This window comes from Haemaphysalis longicornis, unplaced genomic scaffold (assembly GCF_048455015.1).
Source record: "Haemaphysalis longicornis isolate Haplotype H1 unplaced genomic scaffold, Haemaphysalis longicornis Haplotype H1 scaffold_12, whole genome shotgun sequence".
Taxonomy (NCBI): Eukaryota; Metazoa; Arthropoda; class Arachnida; order Ixodida; family Ixodidae; genus Haemaphysalis; species Haemaphysalis longicornis.
The window spans coordinates 91,018,920-91,038,729 of record NW_027526225.1 but is presented as its reverse complement, the minus strand read 5'-3'; the positions used below and the strand labels follow the sequence as shown (position 1 = coordinate 91,038,729).

General features: G+C 47.2%; 4 protein-coding genes across 9 annotated transcripts in view; 2 read left to right on the top strand and 2 right to left on the bottom strand.

Annotated features, from left to right (window-relative positions):
• Cdm (importin-13-like protein cdm) overlaps positions 1–10,352 on the bottom strand; it is a 79,570-nt gene extending 69,218 nt beyond the window's left edge. For both annotated transcript variants that reach the window (XM_077693784.1, XM_077693783.1), the window contains exons 1-6: positions 10,165–10,352; positions 9,375–9,497; positions 8,512–8,679; positions 7,010–7,108; positions 5,472–5,525; positions 2,613–2,878 (exon numbers count right to left, since the gene is read on the bottom strand). In XM_077693784.1, coding sequence (XP_077549910.1) covers positions 2,613–2,878; positions 5,472–5,525; positions 7,010–7,108; positions 8,512–8,679; positions 9,375–9,497; positions 10,165–10,200 — 746 coding nt within the window. In that variant the 5' untranslated portion in view covers positions 10,201–10,352. The remainder of the gene's footprint in view (positions 1–2,612; positions 2,879–5,471; positions 5,526–7,009; positions 7,109–8,511; positions 8,680–9,374; positions 9,498–10,164) is intronic.
• Positions 10,353–12,416: 2,064 nt separating this feature from the next.
• Positions 12,417–13,617, top strand: LOC144163001 (protein SMIM7 homolog). Its single transcript, XM_077693773.1, has 5 exons — positions 12,417–12,747; positions 12,827–12,868; positions 13,096–13,145; positions 13,201–13,291; positions 13,370–13,617. The coding sequence occupies exons 1-5, from the start codon at positions 12,722–12,724 to the stop codon at positions 13,383–13,385; spliced, it is 225 nt and encodes a 74-aa protein (XP_077549899.1). The 5' UTR covers positions 12,417–12,721; the 3' UTR covers positions 13,386–13,617.
• An 80-nt stretch (positions 13,618–13,697) lies between these two features.
• Positions 13,698–19,378, bottom strand: LOC144162999 (putative oxidoreductase ZK1290.5). Its single transcript, XM_077693772.1, has 4 exons — positions 19,157–19,378; positions 18,552–19,075; positions 18,324–18,494; positions 13,698–13,918 (listed from the first exon to the last, which is right to left on the bottom strand). Exons 1-4 carry the CDS (start codon positions 19,233–19,235, stop codon positions 13,757–13,759), a joined length of 936 nt encoding a protein of 311 aa, XP_077549898.1. The 5' UTR covers positions 19,236–19,378; the 3' UTR covers positions 13,698–13,756.
• Positions 19,379–19,497: 119 nt separating this feature from the next.
• Pi3k21b (phosphatidylinositol 3-kinase regulatory subunit alpha) overlaps positions 19,498–19,810 on the top strand; it is a 42,225-nt gene continuing 41,912 nt past the window's right edge. For all 5 annotated transcript variants that reach the window (XM_077693771.1, XM_077693769.1, XM_077693770.1 and 2 more), the window contains exon 1: positions 19,498–19,637. The gene's annotated coding sequence lies outside the window, so the exon portion shown is untranslated. The remainder of the gene's footprint in view (positions 19,638–19,810) is intronic.

Below are 19,810 nucleotides of genomic sequence, written 5' to 3'. Positions count from 1 at the left end.
CTCTTCCATGCCTGAACATGTACGCACAGTTTTGGGTTTCTTTTGTGTTTTGAGTGCACGCGGAGTTTGAGTGATGAACTCAATACTCCCCTTTCAACGAGACCACTCGACAACAAACGTTTATAGCTTCAAGAACGCCCTACCAGCTCGAGCGCTTGCTTGCGAGCAGGCACCTATGTCTGCTTTTTTGTGGCACCAGACCCCCCCCCCCCTTTCCGGGAGAGAGCACGCAGCTTTCGCCGCGTTTTCCGTTGTCGAGTCGACAGGGAACGATTATGCGTGATTTCTCATCACGCGTAGTTTTGTTGATAGTGAACGGCCTTTCACAATTCTTGCAACCGGAGATTGCTGGGACAATAGACTTTACCCCAAAATACATTGCAAGTAATCGATGGTAAGTGCTGCAGGGCCCCTTTAAGGTACATCTCCACCCTTTTCAAAAATTTTTTTTAATTTGGTACGCTAAATTTTTACTTCACATTGACCTCATAAAGGGCTGACATACAATATTCAAAAGCAAAAAAAAAAAAAAAAAAGTGAAAAAAAAAAAATTGTATTGATGTTTGTTACCGACAAAAAATTGCCCAAAGTTGACTGCTATGGGAACATTGATAACTAGCGAATGGAGAGCAGGTATTGCAAACTTTCTGGCCCAGAGGCAGCCAACTAACCAGACCGTGCAACAAACTAGGATCTTTGCCATCCGAAATGTGGGAATCAAGTTACGGTAAAAATACCGAAGAAAACAAAAATTGGTCATTTCTTTGTGCATTGGTCGAAATAAAATGCAATTACATCAACTCAAAATCCATTTCCATTAATCCTCTTTTATTGCACAGGCCAGCAATAAAGGAACAAGTGTGCAAAGTTTCATTGAAAAATGTTTATTTCGAAGTTACAACTGTTTGTGCAACAAGAAGGTGCAAAAAAATCAAGTTTTGCGAAAAACAAGAATAGAGTTTCGCAATCCTTGTACAAACAAGATCATCACGTCATGGAAAGTTAAAATCCACCAGGTTCATAGCTAGGGCCCTCCTTAGCTACCACAAGCTTTACTTTGGCTTTTGCTGCCGCCCGTATTTTCTTGCGGAGATGTTTTGTTTCGCCTATATACCTTCTTGTATATACTTGTATATGCCTATATACCTTCTATACCTTCTATATACCTATATACCTTCTATACCAATATACCTTCGCCTATATACCTATTACCCTTTTTCAAGCAGTGCTGGTCACTGGTACAACTTGGCACAGGAGTGTGGTGGCCAGGTTCAGTGCCTGCTTCCCTCAAAATATCTGCTATACTTCTGTTGCCATCTAAGTGGCACACAGCATTACATATGCCAAAAAGTATCATGGGCAGGCAGCCCAGGCCAGTTGTGGAAAAACATATGATAGGGTTTCCATACCGATAATCCTATTACTTTGCAGTAAAGGTTCTCGCAGCAGCACCTCACAATTGTTCTCCAAGTTCTCAAGCTTTGCAGCACTCTCCGATACCTTCACGTCCGCATGGTCTCTGGTCGGAGCATTCACTGCGTACAGATTGCCACAAAACTTCCACTTAAGTCCCCTTTTTAGCCTGACCTCAGCTCTGCCTTCTTATTAAAACGTCCAGCCTATGTTATTACTGACGAACTCGGCAGCAACCACAGTGGCAGCATAAAGCGCCTGCAATGCAAACAGAGACGCTAGTGATGTCATGCATCCCCCTTACGAAAATTTAAAAGCAATGTTTAGAAAAAAGGAGGCCTTACAAACTGTCTTTGAATAATCTTTCGCCTATCAGACCAAAACATACCAGAAAAGTTTCAATAGACACCCCTGGTATTCGCCGAGTTATTAGTTTCTGTTACCGCACCACTTAAGTTTCAGTTTCAGAACCGTTCACCAGCTGTTAGAAAGTTGTCTATAGATGGTATTCACTGAAAAGTTTACCTGTCAATTTCTTTGCTTGGCAACACTGGAAACGGCCATAGACATGGCGCGGCTTGTGCCACTGTGCCCGCACGCCACAGAAAAAAAAAACCCCGGTGTGCGTTGTCTGCTCTGTTTCAACCCGATTCTCAACGGTGGTGTCAACACAGATGTTATTAGTCACCCTCACATTAGAGCCGAGGCATTACTTTGCGTTCGGTGGGGTAGAGTTTGGGATGTCCAACACACATCACAAGCTTAGCATCGACGAGTACCGCCATCCTGCGGAGTCCAACGTAACCAGTAACCATGGTTGCCTGCATGCATGCCTCGCCAGTGAATAGAAGCTATAACTTTTGAACTAGCCAAGATAAGAACACGATTCTGCAGAACATTCTTAAATCTTTGGGAGTTTAAAAATCTAAAAAATAAAAATGTGCCTTTAAAAAAATGCCTTTTCAAAGGTGGTGACTTAGGGCCCCTTGCCAGGTATGACACGAGAGTGGAGCACAACAATAATACTAACACTGGAAGAATGGCCGTGTAGTACAAAAAGCAGCAACTGAAAAAGACACTGAAAATATTTTACGAAAAAGAAAACAACAAGGAAATTAAAGCGCAATACAGGCTATTGCACGATTAGTTGAGGTCGTGGAGTGGGGAAGCGGGGAGGGGCGGGCAGAGAGAGGACGCACTTGTGCAGGCCTGGGTGTCCGGCAATGATGGTCAGCACCTCAATGGCCGGTACGCAGAGCTCCTCCTCACGGACGCACGCCACCACCCTGGGCAGTAGGGCAGCCTGCAGGTCTCGTTCGAAACCGAGCTGCGACCACGCGCCCAGGCAGTTCAGGGCTTCCCTGGTCAGCACGCCAAGCCTGCCGATCAGCCCAAACACCTTGCCGCTCGATGCCTCCAGGGGCTGCCGGTTTGTGCCGCGTTGAGACTGCTCCGTGGAATGCAACTGAAATTGCACACGACGCTGTTTAACTAAAAGGGGAAACGAAGCGACACGAAGGTGGGAAGTGACGAAATAGGAGCACAACAGACTTTATAAAGGCCAGTACTAAAAGCAGTCATCGGCGTGTCAACCCTTTGATTCCCAAAACTAATTTTTTGCGTAGGATTGTGAAAACATTATTAGCTAAAACAACTTCCGACGTCACAAATATGAAGTAAGAAAAAATTTTGTTTCATTAGTACAGACACGGGGACCCACTGGGCACTGGGAAACACGGGGCAATGGAGGCCCACATCAGTTGAACAGGTAAGCTACGTTGATCAGCACGATTTATGGTTCAAGTGCAGACAATTATGTAAAGTTTGTATTGCTATCCTTTGAATTAACAATGCAATTGCACAATTTCGCTTGCCTTTCACAAGCCCACCGAGCCCCCGGGCTCAATGCGAGCTGACACGCATCAAGACTTTTTTTTTTTTTTTTTTTTTTTAGCACACAGAAGTACGTGCTGTCCTCTTTTTAATTTTTGGAGGTCCGGGAACCTTTGTCTGTCAACAGATGGCGTTCAATGTCAAAAAAAAAGAAAAACAAATTGTGAGAAGAAAAATATTGTTTGAGTTGTTGCTCCTCGGCAACATTGGGCATCAAAGGGACAACTGCACGTTGGTATTCGGGTGTTGCGACCAAATAGAACTAGAGGCCCCGTAAAATCACCTGGTCATGCTTCTTGAGTTGTTTTTAACCGGTGGCCGTCGAGTGCACAGAAAAGATTCTGCGACGGCGTAGAGAAACTGCCAGAAAGAGACAGGGGAATCTCCAGTGCTTCACATGGTTTACTTAATGCCTTCATTCGTTACCTTTAAGTTAGCGATAAAATTGGTATCAGTGTTACCACGACAGAGCAGTCCTTTTTTTTTTAAATACACAAACATCTTTTGTCTACATCGCTTACGCAAATGCTCATGTTGCAGATACAAAACAAAACGGTAAAACGAACAACTGTTACCAACTTAAGAGTTTACTCGAATGAAACTTACGGCATTGCAAAGGAGGATTTGAAATCTACCCGAGGATGGGAGAGTAATTTTGAAGATGGCCCTCAAACTAAAAAAAAAAAAAAAAAAAAGAATGCCAGGAGTCTGAAAATTAGTTGCACCACAACAAAATTTTAATTGCATCCCCAAAGTTGGTGCTCAAACACGTTGCTGTACCCCGCACCATATCTAGAACTGACGGTAGATACGCAACGTGATGTGGAACGCTGATGTCTTTGAGGGGGCAACTTTGGGGATCCACATGTCCAACTATAAAGTGCAGTTTCAGTTCCTAACTACTTCCCTCCATTCTCCTAATCTAAACACACACGCTCTAAACCAAGACCTACAAAGCTCATTTACAAACAATTCCAAACAATCAACCTATTTTACTGCAAATAACGTCTGCCTGTCCATAAAAGGTACTACCCGAAAAAAAAAAAAAAAAACGGCATTTGCGTTGCTATTAAGCTTCTCAGTTAAAATAAGCTCTCTCCCTCTGTCTGACACACACACACACACGTATGTGTCTGTCTGTCTGTCAGACAGACAGACAGACACAGACAGAGCGAGACCATGGAGTAAGGGCAAAACAAAGGGAGAACAACGCTTCCTGTGGCGGCCAGATAACGTCACAAGTGCCTTGGTTAAGCTAGTGGCAACTGTTGGAAGCTAAAAAACTGAGCAGCCACCACGATCGACATTTCCCTGTGTATCCCCAGAATAAATTGCAGCCGCTATCATTTTGTCCACCAGGTGCTGCTACCCTCTGCTTCGCTGTTGCAGCTACGAAGCACTGTAATCTGCGCTGGATTATGTTCAGAGATTATCTGGTCGCTTGCCCGCACAAGCCGGAGTGAGCTGTTTCTCCTCCTATACAGGCTGGTGCGGCGATCGACATTTCCCTGTGTATGGGGATTCACACTCCTTCCACGGCAGGATGGAGCCAAATGAAGTAGCAGACGATCAGAAACCGTTTTTCGTCCCCAGTTTACGATGATCACAAATAGCTGCATAACAGCCGATACCAATCACAATAAAATACTCCCACGGTTCATTGTCGCCAATAATTTGCTTCCTCACCTGCTTTCACATTTTCTGCATAGCTCTTCGAAGTAACTGTGATTTTCTGATTGCCTGTCACCCCATTTGGCTCCTTCCTACCACGAATCCCCATCTTCCGTTTTGCTCTGCATAGCCCAGGTGGAGCCGCCGTTCCAAGATCAGCTTGCACTGGCTCGCACATCCAAATCGTCCACCACTTTCTTAAAGGCGAAAATAGTTTTTATTTATTTTCAGAATAAACAAGTAAGCGCCATTGTTCCCGGTGTCAAACAAAATGGACCGCAAAATGCGGCCTTTGAGTGAAGTTTGAGCACGAACAGAGAGGCGGCTTGCCCAGGAAAAAAGTTTTAAGTGTTATAAGTATCGTCGCACCACCCTGTATATTTTCTTGCTCCATAAGAGAGAGAGGGAGCAGCACAAGTCAGAAGCCAAAAAAAAATAAAGAAAACGTCACAGGTGCCTGCCATTAGTGTCGCCAGGCGTCGGCACCAACGTACCTCCTCAGGAATGAAGGTAAGCAGGTCAAGCAGCAGCTTGAGAAGATGGTCCGGCTGAAAAAAAAACGCAGTCTTATTGGTCTACAGGCAGACAAGTCACACCGCTCGGATGGGCTGTTATCCTGTTTGATTTCACGCTGATTCACCAGTTTTCTAGCCAATAGGCCGCTCGGTAGGAGATTTTCTAATATACAGTCTTTGCCAAAATTGTCTAGGCCGTGTTGACTCCCGCTTTCACAAAAAAAAAAAAAAAAAAAAATTCAATGCAGAACATCACACATTGAGTGCCAACAAGACATTACATGCGTGAAAGCCCACAAAACCATTTTTCTTTGCGATAGACCAAACTTCGCTAGCCCAAGTAATGAGCTCTGTGGCGGAGAAACTTTTGACGAAGACGGTGGAATTTAAGGGGTGCTAGATTAATGTGCCAAACATTACCAGCAAAAAACAGTTTAGTCAACAGACAAACTGCTCAGGATTTCTTGAGACTTGAAATCGTACAAATTGTATTGAGGGTTTCAATCAAACGCAATAGGTCAGCATTGTTTTGTGAGAAGTCTGCGTCAATAAAAAAAAATTATTTAAGCTAACAGAACAGTGCTCAGCATTGCAAATACCAAATACCTTTAAGCACATTTGGGTTCAACTTTTTCATATGAACAACATTTTCAGAAATTACAATAGAACCTTGCTAAAGCATACCTCTGGGAAGTCAAAAAGCAAAATGCTACATCATAGTATAGCTTAAATGGTCACAACAAGGTCACTAATGCTAGTATTGAGGTTTGACATGACTAACTGGTACAACACCTAGGTCATCGGAGACTTTACTCCCTTATACCCCTGTCACACAGGCATTTTCAATCGCGATTGAGTTGATCCGGATCGAGCTCAATCCCGATTGGGTGCATGCTACACGGCAGTTTCAATCGTGATCGAGCTCGATCCCGCTCGAACTCAATCCTGGTTTCTCAAGCGCGATCGAACGAAAGCAGCGATACTCTCGTCCTGGCTCAGTAATGACACAGAAGGTGAAAACTTCAACTAACGCCACAAACTGTGTCAAATAACTTGACCCAAATAAGCGTGAGGTAACATTTACATAGTTACGTATACCTACGACCGCGACAAGTTACCAGACGCCGGCCGCAAATGCAATGTTAGCGCCATCTAGTGTACACGAGTGCAACAGGTGCAACTTTCCGATCGCGATTGAAACGGGCCGTGTAGTAGCGGCAGTGTGTCGAGCGCACTCGAAAACTCGATTGCGATTCACTTCAATCACAATTGAAAGCGCCCGTGTGACAGGGGTATTATACACACTCACCCTGAGCCTCACTCACAACAATAAGCAGTATTGAGTGACCGTTTTCTCATGTGCGATGAGCAGAAGTAACTCCGAGTGCACTCACCAACAGCAACCATCATACTAGAACCACTAAATGATAGCTTATTTAGTGGCTCTACATCATACATCACTTACAGACAGAAGCGTGCACCCACTGGTGAACCTCCCGACTACAACAGCCACTCACCGCAAGAAGGGTGAAAACTAGAGGGTGAAACGACATCAGCAGGTCTTGGATGGCTGTGGGCCAAAAGGAGCCCACGGTGTTCACCACAAACGAGGCCATCTGGTGGGCAAGATAAAAAACAAGCCACTCAGACAAACTTTTTTGTTACATTTCAGTTTTGATGCTACGTCCTATCACCCTGTCATTAAAGTCTGCCGGCTCCTACAGTTTAATTGAGCTCTAGAACATGGTAGGCCGGTAATTTATCAACACAGTTTTGTGCAACCAAACGGATGGTTGTACAAGGAAAAATTCAATGGCACCAAGATATCCTGGCAAGCCGCACACATAGTCTAGTGTACACTTTAAGTGCAGCAGTTGTTCCCATTCGAACTTAGACGATAAGCGACCGGTCAGAAATTACTGCCTCAAATCTGGCAGTCCTTCAATGGCAGCTGACCGTTAAGGACTCGTGACAGAGGCAAGTCGCCAGAAAAGCGACATCATTTGTCCTGAAGGCAAGTGAGCCCAGGCTTTCCCTCCCCAATACCAAAGCTGCAAAAACTGCATATAAAACGTGTTTCAATATGGTAACGAAAGCCAACTGCCCACAAAGCATATATAACGTGCGTGAAGTAAAGAACCTCTTCATATACTAACACTGAGAAGAAACTCAGATTTTGATTCTGTTGTTCTAAACCAAGGTGGTCAAAAGATAGGGGGGAGATAACCAAAAAAGAGGCGAGGCAGATTGAAACGAATAAATGGAGAGAAAAAAATGGAAGCTAAAACGTCGTTAGAGATGTACAGGGCCGAGAAATCGAACATCAGAAAGGAAAATTTCCACGATAATTCGCAGGGCAGTGCTTTGCTTTTTGAGGCTAGAGCAGGTTGCTTGCAAACTAGGAGCTCTGTGAGGAAGTGTGCAGAAAATGATTGGGTAAGCGTGGTCTGTGGAAAAGAAACAGAAGCTATGCAACACATAGTGTTAGAATGCAAGGGAATCCATTTAAACGAGGGAAATATTCGGCTTCCAGGAGACCTAGGACTTAAGGGTAGCACGGAGGAAGTTAACTTCAAGGCTGTCGAGGTGACGAAAAGAAGATTAGAATGCTGGCGGACGATAAACGAAGAGTGTAAAACATAGGTATAATAGTTTTTTTTTTTTTTTGGCAAGTATGACACGTCGTCACCCCGCTACAAAGAGGATACCCCTATCAATCACCATCATCATCAGCTAACAGTTGTCTAGTGTTAACACTCCCAAATATTCAGTAAAATTTTTGCACTATTCATGTAAACAAAGGTTTCATGCTTGAAAATTTCACCCTTGTAGAGTGCAAAATGCAGACTAAATTTACCCGCCGTTTCCTACTGCCCAGGCATTGCTTTAGACAAGTATAGCGATCAAATGTGAGCAATGCATTGGGCGAGACAAACATCTTGTCTGCTGTGCAAAGAAACAGGCTGGAACCAGGGTTTCAGGGTTCCTTTTGCAGTGTTCAAAACTCCAGCGCACTCACCGCTGCCAAGAGCTTGGTAAGGACCAGCTTTGGTCCGCGAGCGTACTGCACCACAGCCTGCAGCAGCTTGGTGCGCAGGGCGTCATAGTGCACGCCCGACACTTGGTGAAAGTGGCGCGACAGCTTGGCGTGAAGGGTCGTCGCTCCGAAGTACTGCACTTCCAGGGGCTGAAGGCACGCATGAAAGCAAGAAGAGGCACAACACCCAGCGAGTCTTGTTTGTTTCAGCAAACGAAATCACACCCAGCCGACTGCTCCCCAAACTGAACAGTGTGGCAAGGCTGCTGACAAACTGTGTGCAATGCACAAATTGACTTTTTGGCACGTGCCGTTCCTTCCCGCAACAGCCTTGTACGACTGTACGAAATGGTATCGCGAGTAGCTGGTTATGACTAACGTGTTCATTCAGGGTACACAAGACTCAAGATAATGAACATGAACAAGTTACGCCTCACTAACCTTCCTTAGGACATTTTTGCGTAGTTTGACATTGCAAGATACCATGATTGAGAGATACTACGTGCAAGATGACAGTGCTAAACACAGCTAGCGTATATGCACGAGGAACAGAAATACGCAACGAAAGTTCAAGAAACTGCCTCCGCTACATTGGCTAATGTGCTGTGTAACAGCGCAATAGGTGCAAAGAACTTGTCCAATGACAATCTTAATTATGAAAGTTCAAATTTCCCTAAGGAAAGTATTTCCAAAAATTTCAACTGAGAAAACACCAAAAGTTCTCGTCACTGCCTATGCGGGCAAAAATTTTACTCAAGGGTGCAAGCGGCTCTAGCTGTCATAGTGCGGCTGTATTTAGGCAGCACAAAAGAAACGAAGGCGCAACAAAGAAACACTGCACGCACCTTGGCCATATCTAGAAGCTGCCAGGCGATGTCCCAAGCCTGGGGCGATAGCTGCATCGCAGTCAGGTACTGGTTGGCGGTAGCATAACCATCGCCCGTGTTTTGGTAAAGCTGCCTCAGCGCCTGCGCAACACACACAGGTCAACAGGATTGCTGCATACAACATAACATATTAGGTCAACAGGTGCGTTACAGTTTTATTGACACAAAGAGTGCCCGCCAACGAGTGGGTACAGGGGGCGTGACAACGCAATGAATAAATAACTGCGGGATTTGAAGAAACAAACAAACAAACAAAACAAGGGTAACACGGCAAAACAATAAGGGCACACACAGAAATAATATGGACATGGTCGAAGTACAGACCACACAGAACAAGAACAATGTTAAAAGATGCCAGAGGGGCGTCCTGATCATTACGTTCTTTGATAAGTCCTACATAAGAATAAACAAGCAGGCTTCTCGGTGTCCACGACGTTTTCAGCAAATCTGCTCTCTTTTAACGTCGAGAAACTAATAACGCAGTACTCCCAGTACCGGAACCATGTCAGACGCACTATGTGGCGACGTTACAATTAGTGGCTTTCTTAGCGGCAAATTACGGTTTCAGTTTATACGAATGAAGTAGAGTTGCCACCGCAAATTGCAGCGTTAAAAAGGGTGGTTTTACAAGCAAGAAGAAGATGTCATATCGGTTGAAACCAGTGGTTGAAACAAAAGGACCGGCGTCCCGTGTTTCAGCTCGTGTAAGCCGCCATTATGCAAGCTTGCTCTATCCACGGGCACTCACCGCTTCTATGGACTCTGCCGTGTATGTTACTTCCATGGTGACTTCTCAAAATTAAAATGGTAACACTCTGCAGAAAACAACGGCGAAACTCTGCGTGATCATCTGGCGACATACAGGCACGGTACAGCGTTCACTGTAGTACAGCGCTATTTGTGTTTGTACTCAACTGATTTTCGGATTGGATTGGCTCAGATTTGTGCCTGCTGCGGTAGAGCCACAGTTGGAGGCCCTTTCAAAACGAAACAAGACAAGAAGCATTGAGAGAGAGAGAAAAAAAATCAGTGGTAGTTGTAAGCGCCAGGCATTGCGAAGCTTGTAAAAACTGCTCCAAAGCAAAATTTTTGTTCTGAGAGCATCAGTTCCGGAAAGCAGACAGAAAATGCACTGTTATCACCATTATCATTAATTATTGTCATCGTCATATTGGCGGTGAGATGTTTGAGTGGCGCCCCCTGGATCTGACGTCAGCTTAGGGACCCGCTCCGCTGTCGTCTGCTACATTCGCCCCGCTGCTACACCCGCGCCGCGGTCGTCCTGTTCTGACTGGCTGCAGTGCCTTTGCTAGAAATCGCCCGCTTTGATGGTTTGGTGCCTTAAAAAGCGTGTTTTCAATCAGATTCTGACGGCTCTCAATAATTTCAAGCTTTGTCCCGCACAATTTTACAACACACGAGGAGAGAGAGATCGACGTTCAGAGAGCATCGCTCAGACAATCGTGTGTAACTCGCCCTCGTCCTATGTAGCGTATTTGCGAGTTTCAGCGCTTAGAGCTCCTCGATAAGTATTCAAAATGCGTAGGCTTCCCTTAACCATTTTTGAGATGCTCTTATGAAGACTCAACAGTCTAATGCTACGCATCAAGCAGCGGGTCGCACAGCAGGAAATAAAACGGGTGTTTTCTCTTTCTTTCGTTGTTGTTAGATGAACGTTTTTTTTTTTTCTGTGCCCAACGCATTCATTTTTCTGCACCGTCCTAAACGTCCTAGGAGGTTTGGGGATGTTTGCGAGGCTCACAAAGTTCGTGTGAATATTCAATGCAATAAGATCTGTGCTACGGCGCAGATAACGTTGTCCACAGTACTCGAAGGCGGCTTTTGTGCACCTAATTTCTATCGAACCATCGATATCGTAACGAACTCAATCTCAACCCGAAAAGTTATGACATGATTACGGTGTTGAAAACTTGACATACTTGCTAACTAACGCAATAAATAGTATACATGCCAATTTTCAGTATAACACAATTCAAAAACAATGAATATGTCCAGACAACTCTTTATTGTTTTCCGACCCCTTCAGTCGCAAAGAACAAATCCTGGCCTACTCGGGATGAAGTTCGGTGAATTGAAGAATGAATCTTACTCTCTAGTCTTGGACTGAGGAGCCTGCCCACTAACCAGCTCGATTTTACTGTTAAATTTTTCTCCTCCTCCTGGTCCTCCCCCTCTTGAGTGCAGTTTTACTATAACGCCTATCTGAATATTGGGATGATATGGCTGTGGCAAATGTACCGAAATATCCCTCTAAATCTGAACAAACATAGTCTTACTGTATGTTTGCCTTACAGGTTACTCGTTTTGCTCAATAAGCCTGCATACTGGTTAGAAGCCTGGTATAAAACCAGCACGCGCCTATACACACAGCAGGTTATTTGGAAATCAACCTACATTATTTGTGCCCACACTTTCATGCCGTGACAACGTAAAGTGACTTGATACAATAGTTTCGAGTGTTAAGCACGGTTGCCAAATCTGTCTTACCTTACATACGATTAGCTGGAATCGTAATGCCGTCTGCCAAAGCCGACAGCCCCGATGGCCTGGAATTTGTTTTGGTCTTCCATTTTCGCTGTTGTCGGTTGTCAGCCTGCGGCTGTTACCTTTGTTCGAAAGACTGCTGAACACAGAGGCTGACGCCTAGGTCCGACTCTTCGCGCTCCGCACAGGACCAGCTTCGCAGCAATGCATGGGCGACGCCGGCAATGTTTTTTTCCGGAGCGGTATCAAAAGCTATACTTAAAAATCACGCCTTGAGCTAGTTTACGCTATTTTAAGTCTTTTGTTACGAAAAAAAAGTTGCGCATTCGCGAGATCTGCTGTGGACAAGCACAAAATCTCAACCGCGCGCAAAGAAACAGCATAGAGAGCGAGCGCGAGTGAAGCAGACGACAAATGCGAGAATCCCTAAGCCGACGTCACGGAGGCGCGCTCCGCAGCGCCGCCCGTGGTCGCGCTCACCGCCAATAGAAAAAAAAAAAAGAAAGAAAAAGGCCATCGGCGTATTCTATGGTGGTGTTGGCGTTGGTGAATTGGGTGACTGTTCTGTGGGTGAACCACGCAGACAAGACGAGGACAAGATACCGAAGCAAACGGAGCGCCGAAGCAGTCAACTGCAGTCAGACTCGCTGCAATCGTTCGCTTGTTTGTGGCCGTGTTATGTGTTACCTGCGCGACTCGTCTTGAACTTTCTGCAGACGCTGGATGTTGCATAGTTGTGAACCACTGGCAGTTCAGTCCAAACCTTTTCACGGTCAGCTAATCGCGTTCAGGGTGAAAATATGCTTTCAGACTTGATCTTGTTCGGGTGAGTGTTGTTTCACGTCAACGAAAGTGCTCTTTGAAGCACCCAAGCCCAACCAAGCTTTACGTCTCCTTCCTTGCAGGACTCTACTGTTGAATGCTGGTGCTGTAATAAATTTTAAGCTGTAAGTTGCTCTCCCTCTTTCGCGCAACGCTAATCCTTCCGCGTAGAAGTCCAGGGCCACTAAGTACACTCAGCCACTCCTGCTGTGTGCATTTTCGCATTGGGTTGTGGCTACGTGAGAACTACAATGGGCTCTCAGGGGCAAGATTTTGTCGTCTTGCTACAAGTTTGGGGACATTAAATGATGCTCTAACCGTGATTGTTTCTACATTGCCTTATCATTTGCAGCCCGGGAGGCCGAAGTGAAGGCTTCGTAGAGAAAACGGAACTGACAGCCGGTATGATTTATTTGAGCTGCACCGCCCGCAAGTATTTTCAAGATATTCTTTGCAGGTGACAAGATCCGCGAGCTCCTGGGCGCCATCCGCTACTTCAGGGCACTGATTGGTCTCTGGAATATCCTGGTCATGTTCTTGATGCTGGTGTAAGTGGGTGATGCGCTGTTTTTTATGAACGTGGAAGAGCGCGGCCGTGACACACACTGACGCTCTTGCCGTTCCAGGTTTTTCAGCTCTTGATGAAACGTAGACTGACCCAGCTGCTGGAGGCGAAAACAAAGGCTTTCCCGCAACACTTTGTGAACCACACATGCCGTGCCCATGTAGTCCATTCCTACTGAACTGGCAGGGATACTCGTGCCTGCAATGAAAACAGAGCTTCAGCATTCTCGTTTGAACTTACTGTGAAGTGTCAGCCAAGTCGCAAACCAATAAATGTGCGTTGCACCCAGAATAAACTCACCTGCAAATCGTGTGTCTGTACAGCTTTTTGTGCTGAACGTTCGCTACCACCTGCGAAAGCTTCAGATACTAAAGTGCAACAGTCATAAGGCAAAGGTGGCCAGTGGCCAAACAATGTGTTTATTGGGATGCGTGCTGCCAGTGTGAGCTCAGCTGTAGTTGCGCAAGCTAAGTCGTCCTGCGAGCTTGTAGCCGTCGGGAAGCTCAGAGTCTATCTTTTGCTGCACCCCGGCTCGCTCAATGCAGCGGAGGCCTTGGTTGAGGGACCCCAGGGCAGCCATGTCTTCCGGGCTCAGCTCAAAGTCGAACACCTGCACACAAAGAGAGTGGCTTGGACGCACTGCAGCGCACACAGCATCTGGTGTATGGTCACAGCCAGTGCTTTCCACGGCCGCAAAAATCCTAACCATTGCAGTATGTGTGTCTGCACCTGTGAGCCATTCTAGAGCTCATCCAAGAGCTTTAATAACAAATTTAACGAAACTCGCTAACAGACGCACTGCCGGGCCCTTGCACCAACAACTCCATTCCTTAGTCGCCAAGCAGCAGCACTGATGCAGTCCATGTACAGATTTATGTTGAGTATGTGCCACCAGGGAAAAAAGGGAATGACCATGTGACGTACTAACTCATTTACCGCACTAGCACCTATGACGTAATACGCACAGCTGCGCGTTGAGTGAGGTCGGCAAACGCAAGTGGGGCGGGGCTTATAAGCTTGCAGAGCGAGATATTTTCGCTTAAATGTAATGCATATTCATTCTACAGCATTAAGATTGGTGGAGTAAACAATGGAAGTTATGAAAGTACACACACACAAAAGCCCCAGCGCATACTGATGTTCGTACTGCACGCACTATGCTTATTATAACTGCACGGCAGTCCGGTTTCAGTTAGTGTTGTCTCACACGACAATGGCCGATTGGCGCAAGCGACATATTGTCTTTGGTGAACCTGTCTGTCGAGCATACCCAACGTTTCACGAAACGATTACTTCCAACTGCAACAAAAACAAGCCAGGTGCAAATACAATCAGAAACAAAGCGAGGGCAGACAGCCGTCCTGCAGAGTATGGTGGCACCACTTAGGAGGACTGACGGTAAACGCCGTTCCGGAGTCCGCTGCAGACTAAATGGCGTACTAATGTCCCCTTGAAGACCTGTCCTTGTTGCGTCATCGCGGACGTCACGAAACACGATTTGGCGGGAGAATCAAAATTTTAAATTGAATTAATTTCTCTGTGAATGAAGTATCATTTGCTGCCAGGCAAGCATTCTGCACGGCCCCTTTAATCCAGTTTTTGTTTGGCAACCTATGACTGCAGCCCTGGGCTTTCCTGGGCCAAGGGCCATTTCACCTGTGCAGTTCATAGGAGACTCCTTTGTGGTGTTCAGCCCATCTTTGTGACACTGCAGACTGATACGTCACAAGTGGGGCACCTCTGTTTCAAGGTCTGTCCCCAACATGGCTTTGGAGCAGCACCCCTCAGAAATGCATCATTTTTACACTCATGCAAGTATTTCTCCACAAATATTGGATCACAAAATGTCATGTTGAGCTGTAGGGCTGAAATCCCTTTGCAATGTTACAGTAGAGAAAAAAAAGAAGTGCCTGAAGGGACTATTTCCTAAACTCTCAGATGGAACATCAGCACGTTTGCCTTGCACACTTCTGTAGCAGATTTTTTTTATACCTTGGGGTAACTAGCCCCATAAAACCTGCAGTCCAAATATATCTCACTAATGTTAGTTACGTGAACATTAAAACCTTACTATCACCACAGCTTTTACTAAAATTATTTGTATGCGCTGGCACACACAAAGGCTCCGCGTCGGTTGTACAGTAAAAGCTCGTTAATTTGAACTTAGTTAATTCGAACTGAAGCCCTGGTTCCGGCACAGCCCTGTATATTTCATCGGGGGAAAACTACCCGACACGGTGGCTCAGTGGCTAAGGCGTTGCGCTGCTGATCACGAGGTCGCGGGTTCGATTCCCGGCCGCGGCGGTCGCTTTTCTGATGGAGGCGAAAAGCAAAAACGCTTGTGTGTACGAGATTTCGGCGCACGATAAAGATCCCCAGGTGGTAAAAATTAAACCGGAGCCCTCCACTACGGCGCGCCTTATCAACGCGTTGCGTCGGCGCGTTAAACCCTACCATCAATCAATCAATCATCGGGGGAAAACTCCAGATAATCCAAACGCGTCTGCATCCAGAACGGTTAATTCGAACTACGATCCCCTGGTTTCCATCGCGCCTTGCAGAAGAATCCGGCCCAGAGCGATAACAATGTGTTGCAAATCCAAACCAAACCAAATTTACTAGAGATGCAAAACAACGAAACAGACAAACAACTGGCTGATCAATTAATTTCATTTGCTGTTCAAGCTCCATGAACATTATTTACGAAATCACCTGCCACAAACGTGTAGTAGTGCCTAATTCGCGATAGCAAGTCCAGATGTGGCTTCTTTGTCTTCTGCCTGTGCAGTGTGGTGCGATATCCATTCATTCTAGCGCCCTCCCATTAATTCGAACTCCGCTTATTAATTCGAACAATTTCACGGTCCCCTTAGAGTTCGAGCTAACAAACTTCGACTGCACTAGCCTTTCATCCTGAAGCCACCACGATGCATCCACACCGTCTCGTCTCAAAGACCATACTTGCACGGTTAATTTCGTGTCTCTGCAGGCCCATTCAAGCAAACAAAAAATGCGGGTCATTCCACTGTCTGCATTCTTAACGTCTTTCTTGAAATCGCAAGACTTGCTGTTGCGGTGAGCCATCCTGCTGCTGCTACTTCACTGAACTGTATTCTGAAGCAAGGGTGTGATGGAAACCTGTCTGGTCAGGACGCATAGTACAGAATAAAGGGTCAGTACGCCAACCATAAACTGAATAATTAAAAAAACGTTTCAGCTCCCCCCGGGAGCCCTGGTCACAATGACTTGTGGCCAGGGCTCCCGTGAAGGGAGCTGAGACGTTAATTTCCTTACTTGAAGACTTTGTGGTCGGCGTACTGGCCTCTAATTCGGAACTGTATTCCTAAAACGATGTCGACAAAGTAAAAGAAACGAGTTACGTCCACAATGACCAGACCTATACCACTAAATGAAGGGCGGGGATAAAAAAAAGCAGAAAACCACAGCACGATTTTCATCCTTTGTTCATCACAATGTCTTGTAATGCACTACCAACAGGCCCAAGCCATGGTGCACTGTGCGTGTTTTTGTCTTTCCCCTTTCATTTTGCCACCCATTTTGCACTACACTGCTACGAGATGGCATCAAGGTATCACCAGCAACAACACCAAAAAACTACTTGCACAGAAAGTGCCTGCACATACGTCTTCACTACTAGCAACTGATCGGCACAACACTTACTGAGTACTTTGAGTGGTTTCTGCCTTTTTTTTTTCTTGTTTATCACTGGATGCATACACAAGTGGGGAAGGGAGTGTCTTGCAACCAGTGTCTGAAATGCTGTACAGTGGTGGCGAGTTTGAAGGTGATCGCGGGAACAATGACCAGTGAGCCTTTCAAGCTGTACGGCGGCCAATTTCGGAACGGCAGAGATAACGATTGCGCTGCCTCTTTTTCCTCATAGGCCCTTACGGGCTACAATCGTCGCCCCCATGACTCACTCGCCACTGCCACATTTTTTCTGTGTTTGTTTCCTTCTTATCGCAGTCTTGTGCATCTCCTTGCCTTTTATATTCGCTAACGACGACACCTTTGTGCAAAGGCTAAGCTTTTTCGTTGGGACGGCAATAACTGAACCACGTTTTGCTGCTCTCGCAGCCTTCGATAACATTGTCACTGTCGTCTAGAGCCCACAAGCACCGTAATGGTGACTCAGACAAAAGAGTTTATAAACAACTTCAGTGTGCAGCTTCTGGACAAACATACCAGAATTATCAGAGCCTCTACGCGACATATGAATGCCTGGTTGCCACATAAAGCATGGGTTGATGCTTGCATGATAACTTTCCAACTGATTGCGTCCACTCCCACAGTTGCAGAAGAATATGATGCTTGCAGTGTCACCACTGTTGGTTGACGTGTACAAAAACCACGAAAAGCTGCAAATTGCTAGAAGGAAATGACAGCTGCTCGAGGAACAGTGAAAAAGAGGGAAACTATTCTGACATTTTCTTTGCCATAGAAGGCGATAAAGTAACGTGACACTGCTGCTTGCTTCGGTCGCTGCTCGAGCGATCACTGTCAAAGTGATCATATCGATTGATTGATTGCAGTGTTTAACAGCCTACGCAACGCAGGTGATGAGGCGCCATAGTGGAGGGCTCCGGATAAATTTTGACTACCTGAGGATCTTTAACGTCCGCCGAAATCTCGTACACATGGCCGTTTTTGCTTTTCGCCTCTACCAGAAAAGCGGCCACCGCGGCCGGGAATCGAACTAGCGACCTCGTGCTCAGCAAAGTGATCATGTCTGTGCAGCATAGCCATATGAGGTCATCGAGGCAGAATAAGGTTGCACTTAGCCCAGGTAGCATACAGAACACCTCGTGCATTGTATTGCAGCAAGCAACAAAGAATAAGGCCAAATGTGTGCATATGCGCATGAGTATACAGGGTCAAGGCAGTGTTTTTGGGCTAGTTGGTGCGTATTTAAAGAGCAGTTTAAGCAGCGCCAGGGACAAGAGGCGACAGCACACAGCGCTGCCGCCCGGCACAGAGACGTGCAGGGCGCGCACCTGTGCGTTCTCGCGCACCCGGTCCCTGTGCGTCGATTTGGGGATGGCGGCGACGCCCTTCTGGAGGGACCATCGCACCAGCACCTGGGCGGGCGAGCGGCGGTGGCGCCTGGCGACGCTGCACACAACAGGATCGAGCAGCAGGCGGCCCTTGGCCAGCGGCGAGTAGCCCTGCACAGCGCGGGGCGCTCAGCGACGGCGCCCAGCGGGTCCCCGGCGCCCGCCTGCCTGGAATAGGATGCCGTGGTCCCTGCAGAAGTGCACCAGGTCCTCCGGCGCGTGCTGCGGGTGGTACTCGAGCTGGTTCACGTGCGGCACGACGCTGCACTCGTCCAGCAGCCGCTCCAGGTCGTCGAGTTCGTAGTTGCTCACGCCCACGGCGCGGCACAGGCCCTCGTCGTACAGCAGCTCGAGCGCGCGCCACGTCTCGTTCAGCGTCCGCTGCCGGTCCGCGCAGCCCGACGGACACTCGGGCCAGTGCAGCATGTACAGGTCCAAGTAGTCCACCCCCAGCCTATGCAGCGAGCCACGCAGGGCGCCCCGGGGGTCGTCGCCACCGGCGCCGCAGTAGTCGCGCGGCCAGAGCTTGGTGGCCAGGAACAGCTCTTCGCGCGGCACCCCGCTCTCCTTCACGGCCGTGGCCAGGTACTGCTCGCAGCCGTAGCGCTTGGCGGTGTCCACGAGGCGGTAGCCGCACTCCCGGAGAGCGTACACCACGGTGGAGTGGCAGTACCCGCCGCTGTGCGACGTGCCTGCGGACATCGGAACCGCCGATCACCACCACGAAGTAGTGGCGAAACTACTTTCGCTTCTTATCTCGCTACAGCACTCACCCAAACCCAGGATGGGCATCTGTACTCCATTGCGCAGACGTGCGCGTTGATGTATTGAATCACATTTGAAGTTTTCCATGGATCTCGCGGCTGCAATTATGGTCTAGAGCGCTGCGCAGGACTAGAATAACGGAACAGATAAGAAACTCATTTGACCGAATGTATGTAACGCGCTCTTGGCTATGGCTAGCTAGGTCATGGCTCTTTGTGGCAAGTGTTGGCTTGAACTGGCTTAGCCTGGCTTTGGTACTAATTTTTATTGGCTGCTGACGGCTTCGAGAAAGAAAGGCGGCACCTTGAGCTGGTTGCGCCCTCTCTACCTTGATTTCAAAATGCATGATTTAATATTGTTGCATGGCCGGCATAGCGTGGAAACGATGGCATCGTGATGTTACGAAGACGTAGCGGTGCCAGGATGTGTACGCGCTACGTAGTTGCATAGTCGACGGTCCAGGAGGCTACAAGGACTTCCCCGCCCGTGGTGCGTGAGCGGCAGTGTTCCGCAATCTCCGATTTGAGCCGAGCTAGACAACTTGCGTGCCGCCTCTTGAGGGCTGACTAACCTGGCTTCCTTTCTGCTAGCTTCCCTGTCATACCGCAGCGTTGCACGGCACCTACGATGTCGCCACGCCTCGCGACGTTTCGAGGCACCTA